Consider the following 23,589-nt stretch of genomic DNA (forward strand, 5'->3'; position numbering starts at 1 on the left):
AAAGAAAAAAACACGTATGAACAAGCCACTACATGACCTTTCAAACAAGTAGAGTGTTGTAAGTTTCAATGCTACCGTTTTCTAGAAATGACTGGTGCGCACTCTTGCCCCACTTTACTCTATTCGTGATTAAGACTGGACACTCTTCCTAAATATAGGTAATTCCCTCCCCATTCTCTCAAATTCGGAAGCACTAGTTTGACAAAGGATTTGGCGAAATGTGGCCCCATCAAGGACTCATAACCCGCGCGAGGTGTGAGCCAAGTATGGCGTTTTTTATTATTAAATTTGTATGTTTGACTTTTCTGCTTTGAGTGATGTAAAACATGCAAGGAATGCTTTTGGAAAAATGTCCCCCCCCCTCGGTTTTCCGGCACGATAAACGATCGATTCAAATCGAGCTTCACCGGCTTACCGCTAGAGAGCGCTAAGTTATATGCTTTCTCGCTCACTCACACGTGCGAAAGCGAGATAGAAAATAGAACAACGCGAGAATCGCAGGTCAAAATGGAAAGTGGAAAAAATTAATTAAAAGTGATAAATTAATTTTCACGCTTTCCTATGAAAGCTCACCCTTCCAAAAGTATTCTCCAAAATTTTCACATTAATCGAAGTAAAAATGACAAAGATACAGATCCCTAGTAGAGAGTCTGTGAATCCTTGGGAAGCAAGCATGTTTATTGATGTATTTGTTTTTGTACCAACAACGCATGAAGACGGGATCGTAAGTACGGCATTTAAAATGTGTGAAAAGTTAAATGTTGGGTCTCTTATTATCAAAATCGATTGATTGAATACAGCTTATGAATTTATTATCGTAATGTTAATATCGAATAACGAAGATTATCAGCCTTAATATGATTTCACAACTCACGGATCATCATCCGGGAATAACTCATTCCACGAATGTCGTTTTTGAAATTATACCAAACCATTGATTTCCCATCCGCAACATTCCCATACGGTCCGTTCAAATCCGCATCGGAACAGCCGTTGTACCACCAGGCACTTGCCCACTTTTGAGCACAGTGACCATTATCGCCATCATTATCTCGATCCATCGTTGAGAACTTTATTCCCTTGTGCAACCCCATCGCATCACCTGCAGTTCCGCTGTACTTTCCTATAGTTAGGCAGTATTGCTCACTCTCGCTGCCTATTTTAAACTCATTGTAGCGAGCATATCCATAGTTGTCACTAAAATCCTCAATCTCGAAAATTATTTCATGTGCACGGGCGGTCGTGAGCTGATGAACGAGCTCTAGCCCGAGCCAGAATTCGTTTTCCAACTCCCCGAACCCCTCGCGGTATTCAGTCCAGTTCCGGTAAAAGTCCACCGAACCGTTGAAGCGATGTTGCACTACAATCCAGCCACCATCAAACTTTTCCTGCTCACAATACATTTTAAATGGTGAACTATCGTTGTTAACATGAATTAGATATACTCCGGACACATTGGAAGGAACGTCCTTGCACGATGAGTACGAAGCTAACTTTAGATGCAGAGTTGTTGTAGATGGTGTTGTCGTTGTTGTGATGCCTTCTCGCTGGGATGCTGCAGTTGGTATTCGTGACTTGTATAACGAGGATAAGGAGATCCATGTGCTTTCCTTGTGTTGCGCCAATCCTTGTCCTTGGTTGTTCGTCAAAGTAGTGTTGAACCATTTTTCACAAAAACGCTCGGGAGTTGCACACGTAGTTTCCACCGATCGATTCGATTGATCCTGGGACACGCTCATGTTTCGGCCAATATGCTTCACCACGTGGTTTTCTAAGCGATTTATGGCCGTTATTGTATCAGCAAACATTTTTTCGTGCGACACTTTGTTGCTTGCCGTTTGTTCTCGAAGTTCGTTTAGTTCGAATTGCATGACTAACAATTTACGATCGATATGCTCCAACTTTTGCAGCACCAGCTCCAGGCCGTATTGCAATATTTGATCAGCCAATGGTGTTTCTACGATTGCGTCCGCGCTATTGGGAGTATCCTTCGCTGCCCATACACATAAAATACTATTGAACAATATAAAACATACACTTAGCTTCATTTTGGAAACAATTGAGACAAAGAACAAAAGAAAGCTGCCGTGTTCTTCGAAACGAGGTTTTATACTGAATCAGACTCCATAGACGATGCTTCCCGAGGGATGAATCGTTCGAGCAGAGTGTTTTATTTTGATTGCGACTATCCGATAGCAGATTGCCGATTGCGTCATATTTATATATATATTAACAACACATGTATTCTGAGCCTATTTTTCCCTTTCCGCTTGATAAGTAGAAGGCTATGTTGTAGTAAATTGTTGGAAGCAGCCGTCGAAATGGATGATAAGACGTGGTAGTGTATCATTGGCACTTTTAATTCAAGCGAATTTGTGATAACAGTTAGGAAACCATAGAACGTCTCTCGGCACAACATTTTTCAACTATGGAGAAAAAAGATTTAATAAAGCAATACAACAAAACAACCTCCTGATAGAGAAAAAATCCGTTTATGCTTCTTAATGTATGTAGCAAACACCAAACTTGATAGAAGAAATGAATTTGATTTTGATAATCTTAAATAATAAGTATTCGTCACCCTGAAATTATAAATGGTATGTTTAGAGTACAAATTAGATCTTTGATTCTATTGATATTGGGTTCTAATGATATCCTTTTCTATATTTTTTTAAGCACAAATTCAATTGTGGCAAAAATAAAAAATATCTAAATGGTTCCGATCTACACACTTAAGGGGGAACTTCGGTGTTTAATTTCTATTTGTGACACATGTTTTTAACATTTTTCCCTGAAAGATGATCCTTTCAAGAGTATGGTATAAAAGTTTTGGATCAATCGAGGAAAAACTGACAAAGATACAGATTTTTGAATATCCGCGTTTCATACAAGGCTCCATGCAGCCCGCTACTTTGAAGAGCGCTTCCCAAAACCAACGTTTTCAAAGTCGGTGTCCATCGTACCGCAAAAACTACTGGACCGATCGATTTGAAATTTTTAACACATAATCTGCACACTTTTTGCCAGGTAACCCCTTCAAGATATCATAAAAATTGTTTATACTTTTTCTGAAACAATTTTGTAAAGCTCGTTTTTTTTGGCAGAATCACAAAAAGCATCACTTTTTGAACTTCAAAAATCTGCCAAAAATCGAAAAATTTGAATATCTACAAAAACTCTCAAGGGTTACCTAGATAAACTTATAAGCTTTCTAGCGAATATCGATTTGCATGTTTCAGATGATCCGTCATGTCGCTACGATGGACACCGTAAAAAGTAACTTTTCGTCGACACGCCTACCAAAATTTGATGCCATGGAATAGTTTGTACATGAATGTTGATCAAAACTATATCAAATATTCTTCAAAAGTTTTTGATTAATACGCCATTTATTTGCATAAATAAAATTGAATGGTTACGTCACAAAAAATCGTCAAAAAGGGCCTTTTCTTAGCCCGAAAATACCAAAGTCCCTCCTTAATAGGGAAGGTGTTCGTAAGTTCGAAGAGTGTTTTCGGTATAGTAAGCGCTTGATCGCTCGTTTTCCATCTGATTTAGCTAAAACTTGGATTTATCTGACTGTTATCGAATCTGTTTGGGTTAAAACATTAATCGGTGCAAGATTTTTACGCAAAGAAAGGAAATACCCCATACCAATTCTATTCTAAAAGCAAAACCAGCTTAATAAAACACGTGCATAGTTCATCCCGATAGAGGGCTTGTTTATTGAATAATTAAACTGCAAAACATTCCCATTTGCATCGCAATACAGTATTGAGGTTCTTACAAATCTACTTGTTTAAACTCTAGTATCTTTCAAAATCAAATAAGCTAAAATAATTCGATTTCAATTTTCACATTCTCAAATCCATTTGTAGTCGGAAGAAATATAAAAGACTCTGTGGCAAAAGGGGATAATACATATTGAAGCAGCGGTATCATTCACCTCTGCCCAATCTATTCTAAAGACGTTAAAATTTGATTCACTTTCAATTCGGTTAGCCTGTACATGAACTCACTTCCACATGTCTTTTTACCAACTTCACTTTAGATTACCCTTACGGAGTCCTTCCATTAGACACTCTCCGTCAGCTACCGACAGCTTCTAGCCACCTATTCTCGAAAGAAATAGAACCGCAGTCCCTGACTCTTCCTGCGCTTGCACTACACTACGATGCTACTAATGGCAGATCAACCAGGAACTATCTTCCATGTACGGTACGCCCTTAGGGAGTGGTACAGAAAGTAAAGTCGATAAATATTCTTTTCGCTCTGCGTCACTCCCCTTTCCAGGAGAACAGAACATACACACTTAAACAATAGAAGAAAGCTCAGCATCACAATCTAGCGTGGCTAGGCACTAGGCACATGACTACTTTTCCTCTCCGGAGCAGGACCACAAACGCGAAGCGGCATCTTCTTTCTCAATGCCCCATCGGATGAATCCTTTTCCTTCGAATGGTATTATCGTTTCTAGTTCACTAACGTTAAGAGTCTGGTCTAATTGATCTGTTAAGGATCGTTCGTGACGTTTGGTATAGTCTGATCATTTACTTCGGTCTCACTCGAGACCACTAGGTCTGAATTTGGTGCCGTCGCGTAAATGAAAGCAATTCGAGTGCGAGCCAAAGACAAGAGTTTGTCGTGTTTTTTGTTCTTTAGTGTTCCTTAAATATCGCAGATATGTAGCTCAAATCAGATTCGAGCCAAAGGTTAGGGATTTCATGCTTAACGATAACAAACAGAAAAATAGACACGAGCCATGGACTATAGAGGGCATTGACACTGGTGTCAAAGGAACTGGACATTGGAACGGGGTGTACAAACGGGGAAAAGATAAACGATAAGAAACGGGCAGCCACTAGCGGTGACTTCTAATCGCACTCAACATGACCATCAACGCGAAGAGACTCCTGCGATCGCGATCGCGAACACATGCCAACCGGAGCGGAAGTACAACACATTCCGTCCCGGTTAGTGGATCGACCATCAGTTATACCGCCCACAGTCTGGGCCAGCATATCCGGAGGAACTCTTGTGATGATACACTGGATGCAAACGTGTGATCGCACACGATTCACACTCTACCTTACATTCTCCGGAACGTAAGGTGCGAACATCGGCATGTGGTGCGATGCGTTTATTCCTCCTGAAGGTGCTCCGAGAACTCGACAATACTGACATAGGTGCCGGTCACGAAGCCCACCACACCGAACAGGATGAGGAAAATGTTTTTCCACAGCCGCCAGTTGAACCGTCCGAAACCGGGCTTTTCGTAGAACGTCACCAGCTCGATGATGGCCGGGAACATCATACCGAGCGTGCTCAGGCAGACGGCACCGATGAGCGTAATGAAGGGGCCAAGATTCGGCAGAGCAGCCGCGATCACAACGGTGAGGATCTAATGAAGGAAACGAACGAAATGCTCAATTAAACATGAGGGACTTTGGGAAAACAGGAAAACCGTTTATCGTTACTCACCACAAGTCCGATCCGCAACGCATATTCGGCCGCATTCTGATGTTCGTTGAAGTTACCCTTAACGTTCTTCCAAATGATTTCCATCGGTACGTAGAACTGCAGACTATAGGTGAGGAAGATGGCGAGCGCGATCATCAGCTTTACCATCTGGGCCAATCTGTAACGACATTCCGGATAGAAACAGGATGTTAGTACCTTTCAGAATGCGATCACCAGAACTCATCATCTAAAATACTTACACATCTTCAACCGGGAGATTCAGCGTAATACTACCCTTCGTGTCTTCGCCATACTTCAGATAGCCAAGGAAACCAACGACCGAGTACATGATCACCACGACCGACATACCGGTGTTCAGCACACCGGGGCATCCGATAAAGTTCTGTGGGTTCTTCATGTTGTTCTCCAGCGACATCACTACACCGATACCCTCCAGGGCGAAGATTACGGTACCGAAGAACATCGGAAGATGCTGGACCTCGGCGATGGCCTTACGCTCCGACAGTGCTGGCAAATCGGTGAGGATGTAGTACAACGTAATGCCCACTCCGGTAGCGATGAGCACGTTCGCGATCATGGAGAACGGAGTCAAATACTTCAGCTTGCGGATGAGATTGATCAGGATCAGGGGTCCAAGCAGTAGCAAGATGTAGATCCGCACATCCCAGTACGAGTGGGTGTAATGGTCGACCACCTGCTTGATGTTGGTGGCCACAAACACGATGTAAATACAGCAGCAACCGATCAGATCAATCACCAGAAACAGGTTGATAATGAAGCGAGCCAGCCGGGAATACTTCTTCAGCGAATCCGGTCCCGCCAGGAAAGCCGTTTCGGCTACATCGGCGAATCCAAGGGACGGCAATTGAGCCCGACGGCACAGAATGTGAGAACAGCGTACCAGAATGTGTACACAGTAGGTACAGATGGCACCGATGGCCAGCGTGGCCACCAAACCGAACCACAGCCCAGCATTGACAAACGCCAGCGGCATCGCAAGAATGCCCGAACCAAGCGAACCTTTCAGCAGGTGAACCAAGGTCTCGGTGTCGGTGGTCGGGTGCGTTAGCTTCCGGTTCTCGAACGGATTGTATGCTCCGGCCTCCTCGTCATCTTTGGGCATGTCGACGAGCGGCAGCGTAGAGCCGGCGGCCGTCTGCACCGGCACATCGTTCAGTTCGGACTTCATGCGGCCAAAGATGTAATGGTTGGTCTGGATCGACTTGGTGCTCCCGGTAAGCTGGGGCCGAATTTGCTGCAGAAGAACAAGAAAAGGATATTGATTAGAACGGCATTCTTTAAAGGTCACAGCGGTGATATCGTACAACAGTTGATTTGGGGAATTTAGAAACACTTTTCAATTTAGAAAATGACTCCAAATCCGATCTCCGAGATTGTTTACATTCTGCGCCAAAAACATCAAACCCGTCATGGCCTACTGCTTGGCGTCGGATTAATTCATCACAGTGACCACGGTGACTTGACACACCTCGATTAGTGCAGGTGGGTCAGTGACCGAGTCCCCGAGATTGCTAATGGCCAGAGATCGTTATCCTGCCAGAGCGTAATTACGCCGTCATCACTACGATGGCGCAGTATGTAACCGTGGTCAGTAACCCGGCCAATGAGTGTCCCAGCGACCCTGGATAATTTTGGCAAATGGCGCCGAACCGCGTTCCGCACCATTGCACATCATCGGTCACAAGTGATGACAGGAGATGTACACGACTGATGGGAGTGCTACCGGGTGAACAACCTCTACAATGTACGCTTCCGGTCAACACGGTACGGTCGGCCATACCTTGTGTTACTCTGTACAGGACGCTCAGCTATAGCGGAGGCGGAAGAACCGAAGCAACCGTTAAGCACTTGCTTGGCGAGTAGTAGTAGGAAGATCTCGATTGTCTAATACTAGGGTCATCGAGGGTATAAAAATAAGAAGACGCCAAGATGCCTATCCCAAGTCCTTCGACCCCGACCTTGGCTAGATTGTAGTGGCCGATTCAACCGACACCGACGACGCCGGCTGTCGGTTCGCATCACTCTTGGCCGCGTTTCGATTGCACTTGGTCTCGAATGCAAATTGGTGGTGGTGGTGGTGATGGTGGCCGAAGGGTTCTGGTTGGCACTGGTTCAACCGATTTTCGACGATTCACCGCGGCACCATTCGTCTAGATGGTTCCTGGTATACGCGGTTACAATCGGTGCGTCTTCATCTTCACTTGGTTTTTGGGTCAGACACGTTTCGTAAGTCAGATCGCGAGCGCTGGCGGCCAATGTATGCAGCGGATGTGGCCGCACAACTCGCGCATCTCTTACCACTAGACAAGGCAGGGGAGGTGATGGTCGAACAGCCGGCATTTCGATGCGCGTGCGCCAGTAAATTGTAGGATGGCGCATTCTCGGAACACATGAAATTGCGCTACGCACTGGAATGGACACGTGCATCGGTCACGCTCTACTGAGAGCAGCACCTGGGAGCTCTCACCGTGGTTGCTGTATCCGAAAGTGAGATCGTTCTGTTTCATATCCGTATCGCGGAGTAAAGGGGAAGCACGCGATCTACAAATCTTTGTGATGGATTTGGGAAATCAAAATAAAAGAATACCAAGTATTTGTAATCTGACATTATTTATGCATCAAATATTTGGCGATAAACTATCTAAATTTAGCTTGTAATCTTATTGTTTTTATCCTAGATTCCTTTAGTTGTTAGTAGCTCTCTACTCAACTATTTGCAATAATATTTTATACTAACCAGCACAACGATATGCATAAACAAACTCTTCTCATCTTCTTCACGTGTTGAGATCATAAGTTAGACGATCGACCAAATATCAAATCCAAATGGATGGAACCAAAGGCACAAGGGGAAGCGCGTATCAATCTAAACAAATCCGAAACAACACACATACCACTACCGTTGGAAAATCGCAACACTATGCCCAGCCAGAGACGCCGCGACTTCGTACAGACAAACGCACCTCGGCGCATAATCCATTCGCCAGGATGTTTATTTTTAAATACCGTCAGTAAAGCCAATGGCGCAGACCTCCACCAAAACCCACAAACAGATGCGCACCGGCACGGACGGGTACAACGGGTGGTTTGTCACGTCGTCTGCCTCAATTATGTCTCGATGTCCTAGGTGGTTTGTAATTCGTCGGAACCCCTTTCCCCTTCCTAAACCCCGTGAGCGCGTTGACATTCGCAAAGGGTACGGCGCGCGATTGTAAGCGGATCGTGACATGGCGATTGTGTCAAGTTTAAAATATAGATGTCAAGACATTGAGACTTCTGAGGGGTTGATTCTGCGTCCTCGACGTTTAAACAGTGGCGTGAGATGGATTCTTAACGATGCACAATACTCTCATCACCATTTGCAACACTCCAAGAATTCATTGTTCCAAATGCGTCCTTGCACCATCCGCGGCCTTGTAAGGGAAGATCACCTGCGCCAACCGGGGGAAGAGTTCACGGGTACGTCACAGGCCACCCGTTGGTTGTGAATTGTTCTAAATTTGGAATGTAACCGTTACGGAATGCTACGCATCTGCCTGCCACTCCTACGCTCATCGCGTGCGCAGACGAAGGATCGTGACCGGTGTTGTCGCCACCATGTCGCCAGGCGGTTGGACCACGGGCGTACGTGTTTGCAATAGGACCTTTATTGGTGCGATTCCGTGGTGGTTGGCACGAAAATAAACTCTCCCGCTGAACGCATGCGAAAAAAACGACAGAATGGCGATCCGTTCCTGCAGCTGGTGACCTGGAACCACATTAATCAGCGGCCACACTCCCTTCCGTCCATTTTTGTTTCGTATTGTTTATCGATTAACAATCACTTGTGGGCCATTTGTTTTCGCATCTCCCAAGAACGCGGTCATCGCGATACGCACTGGTTTCGGGATCGTTTAATGAAGATCGATCACCAATTTGGTCCGGATCGTGTCGATCGATCGATGGTGGGGAATGTTGATGGAAGAATTTCGGGTCCACGCGCGAGATGATGTCTTGTGGAGATATTTTTAAATTTAAATTAATTGCCTCCCGCGAATCGTAGGTGCAGCCATTCACGATCGAGCGTGAAACGTCGTTGCGATCAGCGGTTGACCATTAACGGTAGCGTGTGGAATGTGCTCCTGTAATATATTTGCAAAGTCATTTCGCTTGCGATGAAAAGAAGGGATTAATGTCTTGAAGAGCAACACCGTACCAACGTCAATCGTCACTTTCACCACTTCTTAGACTGCACCGGGAGTTAATGGCGCGCTGGAGATCCCACTTGCCTGCCAAACGGAAAAGTGTTCTGCAAACAATGGACAAGGTGTGTAGGAAATACTCCATTTAAATACCAAATACGTTCCATACTACCACGCTGCATACAATGTTGCTTCATGTAGGTGCATACACGAGATGAAACTGAATAGACAGTGATCTCCACGTGTTAGGTGTTGCTAGCAACCTGGAGACGTTGCACCACAAACACGTTGGCGCAAACATTCGGAACTTCCCACGATGCCGCCCTTCGAGACAGGAGAGGCCTCCTTCAGTTCCGTCAAACAATGTGTCAAACAACCGGTAACCTGAACCGCTTAGCACGTGTCCGGTGTAGGTTTCAAAATGGAATTCATCGTCGGTCATTGAAACGACTTCATTTCGAAGCAAATTTTCCACAAAACGTCAACTGCAGCGACAAATCAGACTGCAAAGAAGCGTCACCATCCCTGTCACCATGGCCATTCGGCAGAACGTCACACCCTAATGGCTGGAGCATTCCCCCCGGGGGCCGGCAAACCCCATAGCGAACCCGTCAACTCACTCGCGTCGGTGAGGTTGATCTTGTGCTCATCAGCCGCAACTCACATCCAATGCTGACATCATCTTGCCACGCGTTCAGATGTTGCTCCTGCCAAGCGTAACGGTGCGGTGGCAATCATGTGCTAGACGCATATCGTCGATCCGGTTCAAACCGGAATCGCCGCTCAGTTATAGAACGATCTATACGCAGGTTGGTGCGCGATCCCGCTGCGTCATCTTGTTTCATTCACCCATCGGTCAATCCACCGACGAAGGGTTCGCTTTCGCTTTCGATTCGCGGGATGTCTTCAAACGCATCGACAGAGAGTGGCGCTCACTTGATCTTCAGTTTGCCAATTGAATCAATAAGAATGCGGTACGCTTCGGTTCGGCCTCCCTGGGCAATTGAAGTAATTGCTCTCCAACATCAACTGCAGAGAGAGAGAGAGAGAGAGAGAGAGAGAGAGAGAGAGAGAGAGGTGTGTCGACACCGAGTGAATGCACACAGTTGGCCTTCGAAGGTCCCGGACCATTGAAGCCATGCAGACACGCCACGTGTTCCACAAAACACCTTTACTCCTCTCAAGTCAGAGGCGTTTATTGCGCATTGGCAAACACAATTGCTCCCATTTTTGGACTGCAATTTGTCTTCCAATTGTCGTTGTCTACAAATAATTGGCGCAGTGCTGCAAAGGTGCACCAAGCTCCTCGCAACTTCGTTGCCCTGCTACCTCGGTGACGCTGAATCATATTTCAGCTGACGACTACAATCTTTCGAAACGTGCCGTTAGGTTCGTGCTCACTCCACTTCCAGGAGAAGGAAGTCAGCTGCGACGGTATGCAAAATTGGCGGAGAAGCTTTACACAGCAAAACTGTCGCGCGGTACTGGTGTCTGGGTGCTGGCGAAGCAACATTACCGGACCGCACAGTTACGGATCATCGTGTCCCGTGTTCCGGTCGAGCGCACGAAGCGATGCGATGATCGGATGATCGCTTTCGGAGCGAGAAAATGCTGATCTCTACAGGTCGCTCTGACGAGGTACGCCAACAGTGGACGTACAAGGCCACAAAGTTTGTCAACTGAAACAACTGAACAGCAACTGAAACAGTAAATTTGCGTTCTATGGCGACGTGCCAGATGCAGCTGCTGCCGCCGGATTGCATAACGCGAACAACGACAAAGTAGCGCAAAACGATCGTTCTAAGTCCATCGCCATCTCGACCGGCTCGACAGCCCTTCAATTATTTAATTACCGTGCTTGCGCAAAACGCACCGCACCTTCTCCTCCTCCTTGTTATGCGGAACGCGACCACTTATCGGTGTCGAGGGAGTTGCCCATTCAACTGACTGACGGACGTAGTGCGAACGCCTCAAGCGTCTCAAAGTAGCACGAAGGTTACTCGAAGACGCCAGGTGATAACGGGAACTACGTCAAGATAACACCGAACCTAAGCACGGGATAGATGTACGCAGGCCACCACCAACCATGCGTCATCGACCTGGTTTGAAGCGGTTTCTTCTCATTTCGCAGCACGTGTTTGGTGTAAAGTTGTTGAGCAATCGCCGACGCACACCCTCCCTATCGTGCGACATCCGCGCGCGAAGATGCTAAGTGCGGGTGTTAATCGCGACGATTCCCGAGGGGGGCAGGGGAAGGACTGGACGCATTTCCTCGAAATAAAATCAAATAATCCACCGCCAAGGTGGTGACGGCATATCATGGAAACTTCCGCTGCTTCCGAACTAAAGAGGTGGCGCCACGAAAAGTTGAGGTAAACATGACCGGGTCTAGGATCGGTATCCGTATTGGAACAAGGGAGGGTTTCACAGGGAGCTTGAGGGTTTCACTGACGAATGTGTTTAATTTTGTCGAAGGTCGGTGTACCTATCAGACAAACAAGCGGCATTGACAGATAGGTGTCAATTCTTCGAACTTATTATTGAAAATGCTCCGAGAAATCGTAACGAAGACGTCGGAGGCGCTTGTTGAAACGCAATAAGCATGGTCTCTGATTGATTAGCTTTCAGTATTTTCCCTCCCAAAAATCTTCCTCTGGTTAGCATCCACATCCGGAAGGACACATTAAGCATCAAGCGGCGGCGTCTTTGTGACCTTCCCACCCCCAACTCCAGAAAGGGAAATCGGTTACTACTGCGCCAACACGGCAATGACCTTGACCAAGAAGTCCAATAACACCGCGTACTACCTCACTCCAAACGGTAGCGCACCGACATCGCTCTCATTCCTTATGTAGCTTCGACAAGCGAACCGCCAACGTCGCACATCGGGAGCGTCCTCGTTCCAGGAAGTAAAGACGAGCGAGAGAGCGTAGAGTGAGAGTTGGAGAGGCGAAGAAGTTTATGTTTTGGCGCCAACCGAGCCGATGTTGCAAGCATAATGATAGCGAGAGAGAGAGAGCGCGAGCGATAGAAAAACGAATCGAATCCGTATTTTCGTTCTTTTCATTCTTCTGCGGGACGCAACAAGCACAAAATTCAACTGGAGCTGCATTGGTATAGGACAACACTCCTGCTCCTGTATGCTGTCCACTGTTGGCAAAAGAGAATATCCTTGCCCTCAACAATACCGCGGAACACGCGACTGATGATAGGGTTTAGAGGTGTCTGTTGGGACAGGACACAATTACTCCAATTCACGACCGGACTTGCAATAAGCGAATGAATGAAGCTGCAAATCGTTGTTGACATATCATGCAGATGGAATTGTTGGTGGTGGTCCTCCTGCTCTCGATCGCACGTGAAGTGCGACGCAAGCACGTGAAACCCGCCTAGTGGACGGTTGAGATACAAACGTAAGTCCCTTGGGGCCACGTGCCGCCAGGAAATGACAGGCTGCGACGGCGGAGGAGTTAATGTTGGGAATCGGCCTCGCCGTCCCGTATCAGGGAATTTTCCCAGACCACCCGGTAGTAGCCAGCAAACGGCCAGCTACCTTGTCATCTTGTCCAGCATCTGTCGCTGGCGCCGGCTAGACGACGAACGCGGCCCTCAATCTCAAATTCGCGGGGTGCTGGTGAGGGTGGTTGATGGACGAGTCGGGTGTAAAGTTGCGAGAATTATCTCGCAAATTGCTTAGCAATTTGCACCGAACTCGAACCACCGCCCGATTGCCACCGTCTTTTGTCCAATTACCCTTTTCTCTCTCTCGAGGAAGTTGGTCCGATAGTGGGGGGATTGGGTTCCAACTTTTGACGCAGCTGCTGCTTGGTGATTGAATTTTATAGTTGATCAGGATTCAATCAAATCGAGGCGACAGATTACTAACGCAAGTAGTTGATTGAGAGTAACCAATTACATGCCAGCGAGGCCACCTTATACGGATGTATCCGTGACTGGACAAGTCGCGATGGACTTAGGCGACGAAGCCAGCGAAGAATCCCACCTTTTAATCAGGGATGATCAAATCATATGCTATGTATTGTTATCGCTCGTATGAGCAACTGAATGGCTGCATGTTTCACGTTCTAGAGCGTGCACATCTCGTGCGGACAACACGATTTCCGTAGCGTGACCGGCCGGTACCGTGGCCTACGGAACGCACTGCTGGCGTTTGTCTATTTTCGTACAAACTCGCAGATTCATAAATTTACTCGCTTGCACACTCAGACACGGCACCGTATCCATCTTCACGTTTGGTGAGTGTTTTTTTTACGCGCTTTTCACGCTCTTGTCTCGGGGAGGAACAAGAATTTGCGATCTTGATGGCAAGGTCGATCGAAGGATTTCCTTTCACTCACCCACTCCTTCGCGATTGCGGGTGTTTTCCAACTCGTGCACATCTCGCGCTTTTCATTTTCCGGCATTGAGGCACCACGCATGGTGCTGCTGACGCCGTACAAATTGTGTTGGATGTGGTCAAAGACGGATTAAGAGCACGAGATCGTTGTTCCCGATATCCCGAATGTGGGGGGGCGACAGTGGGACAGAGGAGCCGACAAATGTATTTTTGCAAAAATACAAGAACGATGATGCGGGTGATTGTGCTGAGGATGATGCTTGATGGCTTCTGGTGGCTGTGCGTCATTTTTGTTTTGTTGAAAGAGGAGGCCTGTCAATTCCGGTTCGCTATTTTTGGCAGACAACCTTATTTATGGTCCCTTTTCTTTTTGGCAGTTTTTTGTTGCCTCTTGAGTTCTTCTTCATTTCCGATAATGGGATCACACAACGTCAATGGTCCACAAGAAAGCAGAGAAAAGTGGTTGTCTCAGAGAGAGAGAGAGAGAGAGAGAGAGAGAGAGAGAGAGAGAGAGAGAGAGAGAGAGAGAGAGAGAGAGAGAGAGAGAGAGAGAGCAACTGAAAGATGAATCTATAAACATACGCAGATCGTCACCTCCCCCGCCGTATGCCTTGTGTCAACATAAACAAATCCGTTGCATAAGCGATGTTATTACGGTCTTTCGTGACTTTCTTGCTCGAACCGGTTCCTCCTGCATCGCGCAGTAAGATCGTGATGAATTCGGCCGGCTGGCTTAGTTGGCGAATTTACGATCCTATCACCCGTATCTCACCATATCTTTTGTGCCAAGAGAGAAAGAGAATGCGCGTAACATGGCCCGGCAGTCAATGTGTCCTTGCTGTCCTTGTTTCGCTAGCGACTTACGGAAGCACGAATGAAGCTAATTAGAAAGGATACGTGCCAACGCCAATTGAACGACGAGAAGGTCACGGGCAGTGACTAGGCAGCCACGACTAATTACATACCAACAAAGATATACCGAGGGTGCGTTATCACGGTATCGAATCGCCATCTGTGAGGCAAAGTGGAATTGATCAGATTGTCGCACACGGTATCGATCGCTGTTGTTCCCCTTATCACCGTCAGCATCTATCAATCGTCGATGTCGAAATAGGTGACATTCCGTGCTACCGATAAGACCGACGGCGATGACAAATGCAGCTGCGGCTTGTAACCATCCCCATCGTTGTCGTCACCCTATTAGTTGTGCCTCATTTAAAGTCTCCGGTGAAGCGTTTCGCTACATGAGCTCACTGCGTCCCACGTGACTCGTCCGGAAGTACGTCTTACCTCCATCCCAGCCCTCAGTCTCGGAACACCTCAAGATTGTGGTTATCGGAGGGTGTGAGGTAAGCAAAGAATTGCGGAACTACCACAGTAAAGGTGTAGACTCCTGAGGGCGGCCCTGAGCACCTTCATCCGCCAATATGAATCTTTCATGATGCGTCTGAACCCCACGCAAACGGTGGGAGGGAGTGGGTGGGAAACGGTCTTCTACCCACCACCTTTCACTACACTCTCTGGGGTGGTACGGTGCTGACACGGATCATTCGCACTCCACTAAGCTCAATGAGTCGCCAGTCGATGAGACAATTCGCGCTAAAACCGATACGCCGATGTCATCCACGGGGTGAGCTGGGACCGTGCTGGAACCGTGCTGTGCAACAGTTACACTTATGCATATTCAACGGCAATGTGTATGCATTCCTTGTGCATCTACCCGGTGAAGTTCAAATATTTTAAACAAACAACTGCCACATGGCAAGACGCAGCGCGGAGTCTTGCCACCACCTTTTCCGTTCCGTTTGTCGGTTGGTCAGTGTTTGTGTGGCCACAAATTTTGCACACGTCAGCAATTTAGTTTACACGAAGATCTGTTTCCACCGAAGAGCATTATTAGGTCGACGAATAATGATGTTTACAAAACCCGGGAGTTCTTTACAAAAGAACAACACGAACTTCACCATAGGGCTGACCTCACGAGGAATACTGGCGGTACTTACGGTATACTCCAGATGCTGGTGCACCCGGCCGGGTGTTTTCTTCTTGTAGTTATCCATCGCGTTAGTGATCGTGATCGCACCTCACTAGTATTAATCTGATATTAATCTGTTGCTTCTCTCTGCTTCTACTACTAGTAGACGCTTTCAGTCCGACTGTCCACTAAGCACTGATGCCACTGGTCGTAGACGCCAGTTGGTCGCGAGCTCGGCTAGCTCGGGTTTACTATTAAAAGCTTTGCCAAAGATCTCTCGCCTCTCGCGATCCTTTCACCGGTTCCGCTTCCCCTATTTCGCTATCTCTTTGAATCGGCCTTTGAAAGCACGATCGTTTCCGCCACTATAGGACCGTACCCCGAGGACGGACTCGCCGCGAGCTATTTCCGTTTTATTTTCGATGAAATTCACTATATGGTGCCGCTCGTGTTGGTCGTGTCACGCATCACACACCACCACACAAATACTAGTTACTATTGCTCCACACACTAGGAAAAGTCTCTGAGTTTTTACGAGAAAAACCGTCACTGAACGGTGAAAACTTGAAACACCAAAACGACGAAAACGACAAACACTACACACTACCAGCGTTAAAAACTGCGTAGTTGTTATGTGTGGGTGCGAGAGGGTGTTTTTTTTTCGGTGTGTCTTTTGAGTTTTTGGCGGAAAATATGCTTTCCCTCGCGTTTTCCTTGGGCGTGCGCGCTCTGGTACACTCTTCTTGAGCTACTCTCCGTTTCCTCTGGTGCGTCCGTTCGGGACGAGATTTCGTGAGCGAGTGAGCGAGCGCGTGTGCCAAGGCGCTTTATGGACCCGGCCGCTGGCCAGACACGGCCGTACCCGCCACACGGCCGACTCCGGCGACAGCATGGGACGTGCGAGTGTGTTGGAGCGCGTGCTACGAGCCGCGAGCTGACTGATGATCGCATTTTCGTGCATTCCGGGCAAACTTTGCGATATCTGGATGCAAAGGAAAATCCATTTATGATAGAGAGAGGAGCACAAGATAACATAAATCTGTTTAAACTGTGATCACACGTTACGCACCGATCGGTGCAGTGGATCGGAAGAGGTACAGAACCACGTGGAACATTCTCGAAGCATCTCTTGTGCAGGCTCCGAGTCTCGGCGCCTCTTATCGTCATGTCTGTGCAGGTTGCCAATCTTCGTTGGTTCCTCTTTGCACCATATTTATTGCGAGTTTGCTTTCCTTCTTCTGCTTTAACATAGCTGTTCTTTATTTATTTTCTATTTCACTTCATCTCTCTTTTGTCTATAGGTCAATAGTTTATTTACTTTCCTTTGAGCTATTCTTCGACGAGCTCTGCTTGGGTTGGAACAATTTTTTGCGATCACATTGTAAGACCATTTTAGGACTTATCATTTTAAATTACGTAAACTTTACCTAGCTATCTTCATTTTCTGCTAAACTATAGAAAACTGATAAAATAAATTTTAGTTGATCTTTGTAACAAATATTTCATACAACTTACATCAGTGTTTCTCGAAATCATTTTCAGTTTCTCATAAAATCATTTTAGTCTCATTTTTATCGCAAAACTATTCCAGAGTATGACTAGCTGCTCGATAACAAAAGTGGCGATAAACAATCTAGCCGTGTCGCGCGTCACGCTCTAAGCAAATATTGCACCATCTTTTGGCGGCAAAGGGATACGGGTAGCACATCTTATCGTCATGCAAACACAGCATCTTGCACATCACAATACGTGCCCAGATACCTGGTGAGGGTGCTGAAACCGGAATGATTCATACAGCAAACCAACAACCAGCAAATAATATGCAGATCTTTTAAATAAACATCCATTTTTTGCACACACAATCTCTAGTGCTCGTTATTAGAAGCATAATGCTCTTGTTCCTATTCCGATGGTCGCACCATGCAGATCATTCCTCAATCGCTAAGCCACAACACCGGCCACCGGACTGTCGACAGGGAACTGTGCAAGCGGAGTAAAGGCTGATGGCCGGTCCCTTTGATGACGCCTAGGGCCATGTGCATGTGAGTGTGTGTTTGGGTAAAATACCTGTTTGAACCAGTTTGCTGGCGTCCTTCCCCTTTCCACCAACCACCACGACTCGATCGTCGCCGTCCCCGACCCCGTTCATTGTCATTACCTTCTTACCTTTCTTAGGTACGTTCGCGTGGAACTGGTCACAGCATCTCTTCGCATCATTTTTTGCTGTTGCGAGCAGTTTCGATGCCAAGTGAGCGAAGAAACGAGAAGCGATACGTGCTGCTGTTTCTGTTCCACTTATATGCTATACTTTTGCAGGCACTGCGAGCATGGTAAGCGGTTTTTTGTGGCCAAAGTTTTGCACAATAAACTCAGGGCCAGAGGCCCAGACTGAGAGCGAGCGTTCACGATCGCTCATGGGAAAAAATCGCTCATGGAAAATTCCCAAAAAGATTCAACAAGTTAGTGTGCGTGCGTCGAGCGCAGCATTCAGTGAGCGAGCGACGAAATTTTGTGACTCGATGCTTGTTGGACCTTTCTACCGGAGTGTTCCCGGAGCGTGATCGGCCAGGGGAAGCACGCGACATCACACGCGCCTTCGCGATCGACGAATTACTAAAGATTTCTTTTAAGCGAATCAATAGCGTCGACGCGTTGGGCGCCACGCCGCATACCAAAGGTCGATTCGATGGATTCCGTTTAGTGGTGATTGGCAATCAATTGGCGAGCAGCGTATCTGCACGCGTTGACGCCAGTTTTGGGCTTGATGAATCCTTTCAGCATCGGCAATGGATGCAGGACCGAAGAACGGTCTTCCTCGTCTGTGTCTGGGATTGATCAAGCGATCAATTTATTCAATTAAGAAACTATGGGAAATATGGAAATGGTATAGAGCTAAAGGATGGAAAGATCTATGTTTAGTCTTCCGGAACATAACTTTTGATAAATATGATAAATGATGAGTTTATTGTATATTTATCAAAGTTTACTAAACGTAAAGTATGTTGCAGACATGCTTATAAGATTATTTTTCCAAATATAAAACAACCGATACCAACTTAGGTTTGAGTTTTAAAAATGTTTGCCAAACAGAAAGCTTGTCCAAATCAGTAAATAACAACATATTTCAACCATCAACCAACATATTTCGACGTTGCACATTGGATATGGCGTGGGGCGTACAGAGTGCATAGTAAGCATAAATTCATTCATGGTTTTGCCGTTCCATGAAGACGACGGTGTAAGGTGAGGTGTTTAAGGGGTGTATGTAGTCGCGCCTCGTGGTAATCGTATACGTTGGGAATTTTCCATAACACCTTGAAATGGTAGGTGACACCAAAAGTGGCTCAGTCTACAGCATTTCAGTGGCAGAGAGAGATAGAGCGAAAAGGAGTACAAGAATGAGTGAATAAGATAGAGGGAAAGAGAGAAGAGAGAGGGTTCCATGCGTGCTCGTTATTTACAAAACGCTCAGCCTCTGTGGCGGACAACGAACCACGAACGTCTCGGTCTCACGAAGTTTGAGTAGTAGGGTGTACCGGTAGAGTTAGAATGTACTAAGAAAGACGACGAGGAAGAAATAGTGTATCAGCATATGCACAGTTGCATTAACAGTAACTAGTTATGTGAGAGTAATGCGTGACTCTGCATAGAATTTTAAACAAGCTTGTCTCGCCATCAAATGGTCAGATCAATGAACAATTCATATAATATATATTTCAGCTAATTTGTGATAAAATGTTAAATCCGATGGTAGGAAAAGTAGAACAAAAGGTATTAAAAAATAGAAATTATCATGTAAGATTGTGCTTACATCAGAAAAGCGCATTAGTTTGAGCCAATATTTGGACTTTAGTAACAATATCAAGAATGTTTTTTTGCTAGCACAATTCTTCACCACAACTGAAATAATCTACTGCATATTGTGCATATTGTGTCACTAACAGCATTGATTGTGAAATTTCTTGCGGGTTTTTTATTATCAAACCATCAAAATTAATCCTTAAAAATGGATTATAGGAAGGCTCGCTACATCAAAACCAGATAGCGAAAAAGTCTCTTTTAAGCAGCGAATTTTCATGAAGATATCATTGTGCAATTATGGTTAATCTTTGTTCTCAACATTTGACATCGACAACGTAGAACATATCCAGGGGCAATATGCAGCCAATCAGCAGGTTGAACGCGACAGTAATGCAAAATGATGATGGTTAGACGTGAATCAAGAGCTCGTGATGATTGAAACCAAGAGAAAGCCGAAAAAATGTCACAATACAAAAGGCCTCGATAGCATTGTGAATCGTTAATTGAAATTGGGAGTGAAGAAATTTATCAATCTAGCCGGAAAGTACCGAGTTTGGCGATATTTAATATCATGCGACAGTTATCGAGTGTAGAATTCAGCATCCGCCAGTGGTTATCAGAAGAAAATTGTGACGGAAAGGGTTTGCAAGAATATCTGGCAATTACACATACAGGAAGTCCTTATCAAGCCTCCCACTAAAGGGGGATTCTGTTCCACAACTCACAAAAAATCACATTTTTTTCCTAAAATCAGCAACATGAGTTGCGTTGTGGGCCTGAAAATTCTACTTAGCAAATTTTCCAGGGGATTCGATCTTTTTTGGATGAATCATCAGCTGCAAGGCTCTTCGCTTGGACGCGAGCACCCAAAACTCCCTTTGTCCCGATGGAGGCGCACTAACCCGTAATACTATCGAGATTCGGAAGCACCAGTTTAGTGTTGGATTCTGTGAGACTCTTTTCTGATGGTCTTGATGGATGGCCTCAAGTTAGAGTGAATCCTGAGGGTCCTTTTAACTGTTAAAAATGTTATCGTTAAAAAACGGAAGTTTTAAATCGAGTGTCACGAGTTTACCGCTAGAGTGCGCTAGTAGTTTACTTTCTCGCTCGCTCAAACGTGGGAGAGGGAGATAAAAGACTGAACAACATGCAAATTGTTGGTCAAAATTGAAAGTGGACAAAAGCTTTTTACTGATAAATTCACTTTCACATTATTACAGGAAGGCTGATCCTTTCAAAAGTATTCTCTGCAAGTTTCACATCAATATACAATACCTAAAAATGAATAAAATTGGTACAAAAAAATACAGTGTGTTCCATACTAGTAGCCACACTATGGATTTCAAGGAAACGCGCGACTGGTTAGGTGATAAGGAGATAGGATGAAAGAACTGATTGTCGTCGGTAAAGAAAAGTGGCCTTCGGTTTGGTAGAATCGTCACCCACTCTCGAAAGAAGAGCAAAAGGGGATATTTTGGTATAGGCACTAACCAGTTCGACTTTCAGATTTGTGGATTGCCTCCTTCACGCAGCGATCTTGAGAAAAGTAAGGTCCATTAAGAACTGAGTGTAGTGCAGTCAGTTCCGTGTGCAAGCCGCGGGCATTATGATAAAACATAGTGAGTTGTGCAGAATATTATGTCGGTAGTGATAAGGATGTGATACCAAGACGCGATGGTTGAACCTCGATCCTGTTGCACATTGATCCATGACCTCCGTGAACATTCGGCCAGTGGTGTATTTTTTAGTAGAATTTTATCAGTGCCAGTCACAGTAAGTAATTGGTTTTTTTAATTATTTATGCTTCGTTCTACAGAGTATGCTAGAACAATAACGATGAATTCCCATAACATTATTTTTCGCTCTAATGCCGTTCACTGAACCACTGCAAGCCCAAATATTTGTTTGAGTATAGTGTAAATATTTTATTTGTGATTTATTGTAACAACTTGCTAAGTTCGCAAAGCAAAACAGTTCCAAAAATCCAAATATCAAGCATTAATCATGTTTGCAAACCAAAACACTTGCCTGTTTCATGCTAGCGGTTATCAGTAAAAAAAATTACTAAAACAATTTAATTCAACAAACCCCTTTTGTTTGTTAGCTCTCAATACGCGCGACCACATGAGATGATTTTTTTTTCTCACGCAAACTCCAGCACCAGGCATCCACTTTGTTACTCGTGGAAAAAAGAAACAAACACTCAATTTTTAACTAAAACATTGAGTCACTTCACGAGGGTGGCCCGAGCCAACCTTGTGCCCGTTAGAACTAGCATGTTCTCTAATGCGCCCATGCACACCTAATCATCAACGCACCCCGTTCGTATCGGGAAGTTCGAAGAAGGTAACCAACCGGGTGAGTTGTTAGCAATGAACGGCATACAGTCTACCACGAGCAGAGAGAGACAACGACGCTCTTTTAAAACGAAGCACCAGCCTCCAAGGCTTCCCCTCGAGTAGCATCGCATGGCGGCACACATAGCGCACCACTAGATGGTGACAGGGTGGTCGATGGATCTTCAATAAAGTTTGACCCTCCCCCAAAAAAAAGCAATCGAGCTCTTCTTCTGCATCTTCTGCTATTCTTCTCTTCCGCTAAATGGCCTTCTACCGAGGTGCAACAGCAATTTCGCGCTGCCTTTCTCCATTGTGGCGAATAGCGAAACCTTCGTCTGCTACGAAAAAATGATACTTTGCATTCACAACCTACTCCTTCACCAGACCAACGGACTTACCTTCGCAGGATGCTGAATAGAGTGCTTTCTGTTGCCTCAAACCGGGTGGTTCGTTGTTTCTTATGTCCACTTCACTTTACACACTACAGCGAAACTTTCCGAACGACGTGAGCGACGAAATGAGATGCACAAGGGCAAGATTCCGTGATTTGCGTGGTTAACGACGATCCTTCTGCCGATCTTTCAACAAACCAAACACACCACTCTCCGCTTCGCACAAAACACGGTTCGCAAAACACTCTCGGTGTGTGACTCGCGTCTGTAGCGGGTCGCGATCTGCGAGTGACTGAACCCACCACATTTGGGGTCCGTTCGCATGATTTCCACAGCGCTCCGCACAGTGGAGCGGAAAGACGGGACAGGCTGGCCGCTCGTAAACGGCAAGTCCTGCCACCGAACTTTAGTGCACGAGGCACGAGGCTGTAGCCGCTGAGTGGCTGAGTTTGCAACTTTCGTTTGCCCGGTTCTGTGCTGTACGAAATTTGATCGTATCGGATGGTTTTCGGAGACCTAACAGGCTAACCATCCAACAACGGAGCTACTCATTCGCTACTCGTTTTTTACGTGTGTTTGTTGGAGTCTCTTCGAAACCACTAGCACTAGCATTCGGTGCTCGCATGCTCTCTTACTAAATTTCGGTGATCATCGGAATTTCAACTACATGCACCCCACGTCCCCTGCATGTCGCTCTTCCTCAATCCACTCCAGTGCGAATCATGCTAGGCCCTTGAGCTGTAGAGCGAACTAGAGAAGAGCTGAGTCAATAAATCATGATGATGATGATGATGATCGTGGCTCATATTGGCGTGGGACATCCAGTGAGAAGGGTGTTTGCGGGTGGAGCTATTGTTTACGAATTTGATGATGCTGGAGCGGAGTGACACCGTGGTGGAAGCCGCAGAAGGGTGCGCAGGTCGGAAACGCGCAACTAAATTTGTGAATGAATTCGTTGTGTGTTCTCCTCGCGCGTCACCCTGTGGTAGGGACAATCAATTTCAATTGGTGACCGCTGCGAGGGTTTTATTGCGCCGTCGTT

At 45.9% G+C, this 23,589-nt stretch overlaps 2 protein-coding genes across 3 annotated transcripts; both read right to left on the reverse strand.

The window, feature by feature from the left end:
• Window positions 1-614: 614 nt before the first annotated feature.
• Window positions 615-2,108, reverse strand: LOC126571772 (ryncolin-1-like). Its single transcript, XM_050230564.1, has one exon. It carries the CDS (start codon window positions 2,046-2,048, stop codon window positions 864-866), a length of 1,185 nt encoding a protein of 394 aa, XP_050086521.1. The 5' UTR covers window positions 2,049-2,108; the 3' UTR covers window positions 615-863.
• Window positions 2,109-3,698: 1,590 nt separating this feature from the next.
• Window positions 3,699-22,799, reverse strand: LOC126571773 (proton-coupled amino acid transporter-like protein pathetic). 2 transcript variants are annotated; one of them, XM_050230566.1, is made up of 4 exons: window positions 22,554-22,799; window positions 5,721-6,736; window positions 5,482-5,638; window positions 3,699-5,401 (listed from the first exon to the last, which is right to left on the reverse strand). In XM_050230566.1, exons 2-4 carry the CDS (start codon window positions 6,668-6,670, stop codon window positions 5,141-5,143), a joined length of 1,368 nt encoding a protein of 455 aa, XP_050086523.1. In that variant the 5' UTR covers window positions 6,671-6,736; window positions 22,554-22,799; the 3' UTR covers window positions 3,699-5,140. The 2 variants fall into 2 exon arrangements, with proteins under 2 accessions (XP_050086523.1, XP_050086522.1); XM_050230565.1 differs by lacking the exon at window positions 22,554-22,799 and adding an exon at window positions 16,044-16,803.
• Between the last annotated feature and the right edge of the window lie 790 nt (window positions 22,800-23,589).

The sequence above is a fragment of the Anopheles aquasalis genome, chromosome 2 (assembly GCF_943734665.1).
Source record: "Anopheles aquasalis chromosome 2, idAnoAquaMG_Q_19, whole genome shotgun sequence".
NCBI lineage: Eukaryota > Metazoa > Arthropoda > Insecta > Diptera > Culicidae > Anopheles > Anopheles aquasalis.